Genomic DNA, 8988 nt, shown 5'->3' on the forward strand with positions numbered 1-8988 from the left:
TCTGACTGTAGTGGCATTAAGCTGCTATTGTCAGTCATATATAAGAATGTAAGATTAGCCAACTTTTACAGTTCAATAGAGAAAGCTGACACCCATGAGACATTGTAAATAAAATGTGCTTTTTTTCTTGCAGGGCAGCTGTGCATTCTCTTCAGTTATGGTACTCAGCAGTCTTATGCCAGCAACTCTACTAAGAAAGCTGCGTATCCCATCCAGTGTGGAAACAGTGTGGCTCTCAAAGCTGGATTCACTCTCTGATGAAGATGCAAGCAGTGAGGCTGTCCATCTTGCTTCATTTAAGTGCCTCCAAAATTATGGACCTAAGTTCTTGCTAATAGCAGCAAATATTTTTCGTACTGCTATAGCTTTGAGGATAGCTGCCATCAGTCCACAAAATGTGGTTTGTGCACGGCTTTTTAACTTATTGCTAAACAAATGCCATTTTCTGGTATCAGATAAATGTGATGTCAATAAAAAGCTGTTTAGGCTTTTAAAGCATCTGACTTTATGGTCAGTATTTACCATTGCCTTGACGGTTGGCCTGTTCACTGGAAAAAATTTGAAGAAATTCAGTCTGAGTTTAATGTTCCACATCACAAGTTTTTGAGGCATACAACCACAAGATGGCTTACTTTAGGACCTCCAGCCAACAGGATTTAGTAACAGTGGGATGTTATTCAATATTACATTCTTAAGCAAATACCTCTTCACTGTTCAGTCCAAATTCATAAATTTCATCTGCATAGCTATTCAGTCAATTCACACATTGTTTTCAGAACCAAACACCTTTGATTCATTACTTACAAACAGTAATAGACAATTCACTTCAAACCATTTAGGCTCATGTTTTGAAAGTTTGTGCTTTGAGAACAATAGAGAGTATTCTTGAAGTTCTTCATAATGAACCTTTTACATTGTATAATATGCTTCCTCTTGAACAACTAATTGTTAGCATGCAAGTAATCATGACCAAAAAAAAAATTATGCCCAAAAACATTAAATCACAGCTTGCAAATGTGTGATGGAAAATATGTGCTTCTTAGGTGCACCACTGAAAAGTTTCAGATTTTTTAGGCCCCAAAGAAAGAATAAGGAGCAGAAGCTGCAGTGACATGTTAAATGTTGCAAAAATGATACCCTTTGATGTCCAGCAAGAATACTTATCGGATGAGTGGTAGGTTTTACAATTTGAAAACGATTACCAGCTTTAGATAACAAAGGCATTTGCTATTACTGGCAGCAACACATATCAAAAAGAGACTCATCATCCATAGAGTTAAAGTTTCCAAATGTTTCAAAACTTGTTAAAGCTTCTTTTGCATTGTCCCATGGAAATGCAGACATAGAGAGAAGGTATTCCAATTCCACTTTAAAGCACACATTAGGAGAAGACGAGACAGTGATGACACAAGATTTTTACTAAACAATGGTTTTACTGTGAAGGGTTCCTTGGGGAAAATACCCATATTTACTTTACTTTAGATATGGACAGCAAGCACATACAAAGAATACTCCTTATAAGGAAGGATGTAAAAGGGAAAGAAAATTTGAATTGGAAGTAAAGAAAAAGGAGGAACAATACCAAAGGTATCTTTAAGAGAATATTAAAAATATGAATAACATGAAAAAAATCAATTGTCTATGAGACAGCTCCTTTGAAGAAAAGAGTGAAGAATACCAAATGTCTAAGGTAGCAAGAGAACTTCTCTCTGAAGCTTCAGCTACACTGAAGACAGCGCTCAAAAAAATTATTTACAGGCAGAAAAAATTGGTCCAGAGTATGCATGATGGTGCACAAACCATGAAAGTATAAGAAAGAGTAAAAGATAGGAAGGTGGAAACAGTTCACAAAAGTCTTGAAAGAAAAATCTAATACAATTACTTCATTTTTTTACCCAATATTCCTAAGAAACATTAATCCAAAAATATTTTGTTGGTCTCTTTCCAATATTGAAGTGGTAAATGTCATTAGTTGCGTAAATGTAACATAAATTGTGCTTGTGAATTACAATTACCAATATTGAATTACCAGTACTGAATTACAATGTACATGCATACATTAATGAATTTGTATGAAGCGGAAAAATTGCCATACCCTGTCGAATATTGTAATAGAAAAATTTATGTCTTAACCAGCTTTCTTTGTATAGTATTATCAAAAATGAAAACAATTCATTTGTACCATATCTGTTTATTGAAATTATTTCTCACCTTTGAGTTGACTTTCAAAATATTTTATCACCAATCTTGCCTTTTTCACCCTGCATATGGAAGCACATAGATAGTAATTTTTCCATTGCTCATTATCCAAATAAAATAGAAAAGGAAACCAATAGTATGGTATGATGTACCCACCACCATGCATTGTATAGTCGCTTGTGAAGTACAGATACACATCGTCAGTGAATACGAATTGTTTGTATTGGTAATGGGTCTCTCTCTCTCTCTCTCTCTCTCTCTCTCTCTCTCTCTCTGTGTGTGTGTGTATGTGTGTGTGTGTGTGTGTGTGTGTGTCAGTCAGTGCAGTGGTAAGGTTCTTTTCCAAAATCGATATCTTGTTTAGCAGCCCTGGTCAAATAAATACATATATTTAATTTTTCCAAAAATTTCCAAAAGTTCTATAAATAATTGTGCATATAATTCTGCAGCATTTGCGTTTACCACTGTCCATTTTATTTTGGTGTAATTTGCTTGATGCAGAGGTTTGATTTTTTTATGTTCAGTAAGTTATTATGTGATATCAGTTATTTCTTATTGAAATTACAGGTATTTGATGGAAAATTAAAAAAAGTGCAGTATAAAATTGAATCAGAGTCTATTGTGGCCTCCAAAATTCTTCTTACGGCATTGCAGCTTTACCGTTGCCAACAAAAAATGTTGTACAACATAGGAAACATATCTATGACACGTGGAAGTCCATGGAAACAATAAAGGTTGGGTCATATTATGTATTTGTTGTAGATTTTATGTTGCAAAAGGTAGCTCATTAGATTTGTTTTTGTGTTTGTGTATTTTCAGGTTTGTATTTCTTTTTCTGTTTTGACATTTTAATATTCATACATATATTTTGAATAATGTCACTGTGTAGACACTGTCAGTAATTTTCTACTGTCAGTTGCTGCTGCTGCTGCTGCTGCTGCTGCTGCTGCTACTACTGCTGTTGTTGGTGCTGTTGTGCATCACTCCATGTAAGTCTCCCCTTGTGCAAATCTCTGCATAATTACTGCAGCCAACTTGATCTATTGATTATCCTATCTACCCGTATTATCCTCAGCATTCATTTGTAACTGCACGATTCAAAATCTTTTATTCTCTTCTTATTTCAGCTGTTCATTGGTAAGGGTTTCATTTCCATATAAGACTACACTCCAGACAGACAGTTTCAGAGAACACTTTGTAACACATTTATATTTAATAACAAAGTCCAACAGTAGAAGGACTAGGATGTAATAAAAATAATATTATGAAGCAGATAGATCGCTGCTCGCCATATAGAAGAGACTCATCAAATGAATTCGCAGTTGCGAATAATGACTACCATCAGCTGTTGAACGGAGCGATGACAATGAAAATTTGTGCCATACCGGGATTCCAACCTGTATTTCCCACTTATCGCGAGCAGTCGCCTTACCATTTGGCTATCCATGCATGGGTCATGGCCAGACCCAAACTTCCATATGTCGTCAACCCGTGCGTATACGATGGCACAAATTTTCATTGTTGTCATTCCAATCTACAGCTGATGCTAGTCATTATTCGCAATTGCAAATTCATGTGATGAGTTGCATATTGGCTGTGGTTGCCACAGTGCATCATCATCAGATAAAGACAGGCACTGCAGTATCATAGTTACCTGCCAATACCAGGCATGCTGCGACTTCCAAGCACAACATCTGATCTGTACGGCAGTACACATAATGGATGTGGCGAGTACAAGTTGTAGACGTGTGGTTGACGACATATAGAAGTTTGGATCTGGCTGTGAGTCGTGCACTGATAGCCAAATGGTAAAGTGAACTCTCATGATCAGCGGGAAATCCGGGTTTGAGTCCCTGGTCTGGCACAAATTTTCCTTGTCATCATTCCATTTTACAGCTGATGTTAGTCATTATTCGCAATTGCAAAGTCATTTGATGATTTGTGTAACGGCTGTGGTCGCCGCAGTGCATCGTCATCAGAATCCAGGCACTGCAATATCTTATATAGAGGAGATGCTGAGTTGCAGACTGGCACAATGAAATGATTGCTATACATTTTAGTTTTTGTCCAAACGGCCTTCTTCTGAAGTAGGAAAACACACACACATTCAAATGAGCTCAACTCCCACTCTCACATGACCACTGCCTGGCCACTGGCCAGAATTAATTGTAAATGTGCCTGATGGGAGCAGCAATCCAATAATGGGGCTAAGGAGGTGGCAGGGTCATGGTGGGGGGCAGGGTAGAGCTGCTACGTTCAGTCAGGAGACTGGGGGGGGGGGGGGGGGGGGGGGCAGATAAGGAGAAAAGTAGAGAAGCAGAAATGCTAGTTGATGTGTTGATCAAGTGGAAGGCTGTGTTGTGCTGGAGTGGGAACAGGGAAGGGGATAGGTAAGTGAAGGACAGGGACTAACAAAGGTGAGGCCAGAGAGGGCTACAGGAACATAAGATGTATTGCAGGGAGAGGTCCCGTCTGTGCAATTCAGAAAAGCTTTTCATGCACAGCTTTCCATATGAACTTCTTTGGGGATCTTGTAATAGCTTGTACCACTGCATCCACCCCTCTTTCTTCCTCTAGTGATTTCTTCCTGCCACAATGTTCCTTCCTTGGATCACACACACTTCCTTCCCTCTCATATCTGTCTCATAATATCATTGTTGTTACACATGACTGCTACACAGTGTCAAACTCTGCCCGCCATCATCTCTTCACTACTTCAACATTTTCGTATTTTTAATAATACTTGAAAATCCACCTTCTTTGCTCCGAGGACAAGTTTCCAGCCATCTTGTTATTAACATGTAGTTACTAGCAACTGAAGATAAAGATAAGAAAAATAAATAAAAGGTTACACATACTAGTCATGAGAGCACCATATAATCACAATTGTATCAAATTTTCATCAATACTTCCTCAGTTATTAATGTTCAAATAGTATAAATCCCATTGTGGGACACCCTGTATTTGATGTTAACAGATTACTCTTTCTCATTGTTGTTCTTCACTATTCAAGATTAAATCTAACTTTGGCACAGAAAGGGGTGAATTATACTGCCACTAAAGTCTTTGGTCACTTACCAAATAGTATCAAAAGTCTGACAGATAACCAACAAGTATTTAAGAAGAAATTAAAAGAATTTCTGAATGACAACTCCTTCTACTCCATAGAGGAATTTTTAGATATAAATTAAGAAAAAAAATTATAAAAAAATAAAATAAATAAGTTGTTATATTAACTCAATTATGTTGTTAAATTAAGTTAATTATGTCATGTATTGGAAAATTTGACTCATTCCACATCATTACGAAATATCGTATTCATGATCCATGGAACTAGTATTAATCTAATCTAATCTAATCTCAAAAATGCTCTCCTTCTTATTATCACTGAACGTTATGCCATCTTTACTTGTTCCATTGTCAGGCATTTTGCTGTGCAGTAGCAAAACTTTCGTGTCTCATTTCTTAATCTAATTTCCTCAGAATTACCTCTATACAAGACAGCATTCCTCTGTTCAACTGATATTCCAAGTCTTCTGCTAGAATTAAAGTAACATCAACAAACCTTAAATTCTCTCTCTCTTCTGTTATGGTAAAAGTCCAACAGTCCCCGTAGATGTTAGGTCACTAAGGTTACAGTGGTTGGGATATCTGTAGATAATGGAAGAACAACAGATGCCAAAGAAGGTGCTAAATCCAAAACCAGGGGGTAGCCACTCAGTGGGAAGACTGAGATTACAATGGCTGGATGATGGAGAGATGGATTTGAGGAAGTTTGGAATACAGGAGTGGAGAAGGCTGGCCAAGTTGAGTAGACTGGAAGAGACAAGTGGTCAACAAGGCAGCAAGGCGCTGTAGTGCCAGAAAAGAAGAAGAAGAAGAAGAAGAAGAAGATTATGGTAGAATAATGTTAATCTGAAAAGGTTAGTTTGCTACTCCCTGTAAAGATGACACTAGTGGCATACAGGCACAACAAAAAGTCTGTTACACACTGAGCTTCCAGCCATATCCTTCTTCAGAAAAGAAAAGAAAACACATTTACACAAGCAAGCACACCTCATACGTAAATGGCCATTCTCTCTGGCCACTGCTGCCAGCATCATTATGCCGCACCTGAAGGTCAGCTGTGCTCTTGATCACGAAGTAGGGCACAACATTGTAAGATCCCTGCCAAGACAGACCAGGTCACATATAGGCAAGATTGGTCTGGACTGGGGTGTGAAACCGCATATATGAACATCTTGCTTTGCCATCTATTTTCAGTCAGCTCCACTCAGCAATTTGACCACATGCATATCTTACGATATGTTCTGTTCAGTGTATGAGATGTCCATTATGTAACTGGCCCAGAACAGCGCACCAGACACCGACCTCAGCATCATGTAATGTTTGATGTGCTGTTGAGGATTTCCTAATGGATAATGGCTCTTGTTCTCAGAGTTCACATATCTCCCACACACCGATTGATGCCTTTATGAAGAAATGAAGAGCTCAAGATCAAAAAGTTTACTTCCTTCAGAAACCTTCAGCAGAACTCAACACAAGCAGTTCGATCTGTAATCTTCAGCTCATATGTAACAAAAGTATTTTAAAGATGAACTAAACAGTGATTGTTTAATACTTCTCATACAGCTAACTGGTATTGCAATTTAGTTAGACTTTACTGCAAGTCATCTTTTGTTTGGGCAATATTTTGTGGTTTTGTATTGCTTTCTTTGTTTAAATTATGTTGTCATGAAATCCTTAAAACATCTGTTTGGGCAGTTTTATGTAGCTACCCAATATTAACGAATTTCTATGTGTTAATCTCAAATGGCTCAGGTGTTAGTACTGTAATGGATAAGAGACAGACCCATCTCACAGCTCAGCAACTGCCTGGTGTACTGCCTTCCACAGCCCGATGGCACATGGTGATAGCATTTCAAGTACAATTCTGTCAATGCACGCACTTGTCAGTCAAAGTTAGACATTGCCTTCTGAATGGCAACATGGTTCCACAACTGGCTCATTTTGTAACCTTTGTGTTATTTCATTTTGCGCTTTTTGGCCATTTTCAAACTTTTTAGCTGAAGCAAGTTTCATTGTCATGTAGGTTTATGCAAATTGAACAGCATCAAAAATAAAAAACCATATGCGTCATTAGAGGTGCCAGGATTACTTAGAGGAATCAACAAACAGCCAAAAAGTCTTTTTGGTAGACAGTCGTGGTAACAGCATGACATAATGTTTATGCGTAGACCCATAGTACTACCTATATGAATTTAAATTTGGATCAGTGCAACCATTTAAAGGTGGCCTAACAACCAAAACTGTAGTAATACCAATATAGGTTGCAAAATGAGCTGGTTATGAAACCGTTTCATCACTTAGAAAATTCATAGTGGATGGGGACCCACAAGCAACAAAATTAGTCAGTATCTGATGAGCTGAATAATTTCCATACTTCACCTACAATTAAAATTTATATTTGGGGTGTAAATACTCTGATTTATCACTGTTCCTTTAGTTGTCCTGGTATACAGGGCGCAAACATTGTTTGTTGTGTAGGAATTCAGTGCAGTTTTAAAAGACAAGAATGAGATTTTCTCTGAAAGTAAAAACGATCTCACAAGTAAGTCATTTATTGTTTTCTTGTTCGCAAAGACAGCCTTATGATGAATAGTCTCTCACCAGTGATGACCAAATTACTGAGATTTCTATTATTATAGTGTGCTGTTCACTTTCTCTTGAATGATAATCAGTTTCATTCAGTTAAAGAAAATCTTCAGATCCATAGTAGCTGCACAGCAACCAGTTAGTTTTAGGTGCTGTACTCATAGTTCCATAATCCACTAAATCTCCTTAGACATAAAGTCTTCAGTTTGTGTGCAGGTTTACTCCTGAAATTGATTTTTTTTTTTTTTGGCTAATGAATCAGTTGGTCTTGTAGTACAGCAGCATTTGTGTGTGTGTGTGTGTGTGTGTGTGTGTGTGTGTGAGCGCGCGCGCGCGCGCGCGCGTGTGTGTGAAATGACAAGTTGATAATTAATTCTGCTTTGTTTCAGGTGTTAGTTGAAATTCGCTTGCAACAAGAGGCGTGTGTTCAGGATCCAGTTGTAACTGACAGATTCATACAAGAGTGCTTTTGTTGCTACGTAAAGTTGATCCCAGCATTGGAAAAAACTACTAACTTTAATAGCATGGAAGAATATTTGAAGTTAATAGACTGGGCCGACAGGTGGGTATATGATAAGAGAATTCCTTTAAGCAATAAGCGTTTCTTTAGCTGACAAGCACCCAAGAATTATTGTACTTAACACAGTATGCTCGTATATTGGAATAGGAAAGAATGCAATTGCTCTTGTAGTAGAGATTTATTAATTGACTTTGCAATATTTCGCTACCCGTTTCTGAGTACACATTTCTAGCTGATACTGCCTTTGTATTTGTTGCTGGTGGCTTAGGAAACCAATCTCCATGTAACATTGATGCTCATATGCAGGGTGTAACAAAAAAGAATCACCAAACTTTCAGAAAACTTTCCTCACACACAGAGGAATAAAATGTGTTTTATGGACATGGGTGTGGAAATGCTTTACTTCCATCTTAGAGCTAGAATGTATTGTAAATTGTAGTTCTTAGGTTTACTACCAGTGTTTGCTGTTCCAATTGAATGAAGATAATGTTAAAATGTGACTCACTTCGTTGCTTGTGTTGACATGTGACTGATGTCATTGCTCTACTAAAGTGCGCATCATATATCTTGGCGGCCGAGTTTAGGTTCGTTCTGCGCATCTGACGTCACAAAAC

General features: G+C 37.7%; 1 protein-coding gene across 1 annotated transcript in view; it reads left to right on the forward strand.

The window, feature by feature from the left end:
* LOC124795533 (condensin-2 complex subunit G2-like) overlaps positions 1–8378 on the forward strand; it is a 101252-nt gene extending 92874 nt beyond the window's left edge. The window contains exons 13-15 of the mRNA XM_047259605.1: positions 134–400; positions 2767–2933; positions 8244–8378. Coding sequence (XP_047115561.1) covers positions 134–400; positions 2767–2931 — 432 coding nt within the window. The 3' untranslated portion in view covers positions 2932–2933; positions 8244–8378. The remainder of the gene's footprint in view (positions 1–133; positions 401–2766; positions 2934–8243) is intronic.
* Positions 8379–8988: the final 610 nt, after the last annotated feature.

Source organism: Schistocerca piceifrons, chromosome 4 (assembly GCF_021461385.2).
Source record: "Schistocerca piceifrons isolate TAMUIC-IGC-003096 chromosome 4, iqSchPice1.1, whole genome shotgun sequence".
Classification (NCBI taxonomy): domain Eukaryota; kingdom Metazoa; phylum Arthropoda; class Insecta; order Orthoptera; family Acrididae; genus Schistocerca; species Schistocerca piceifrons.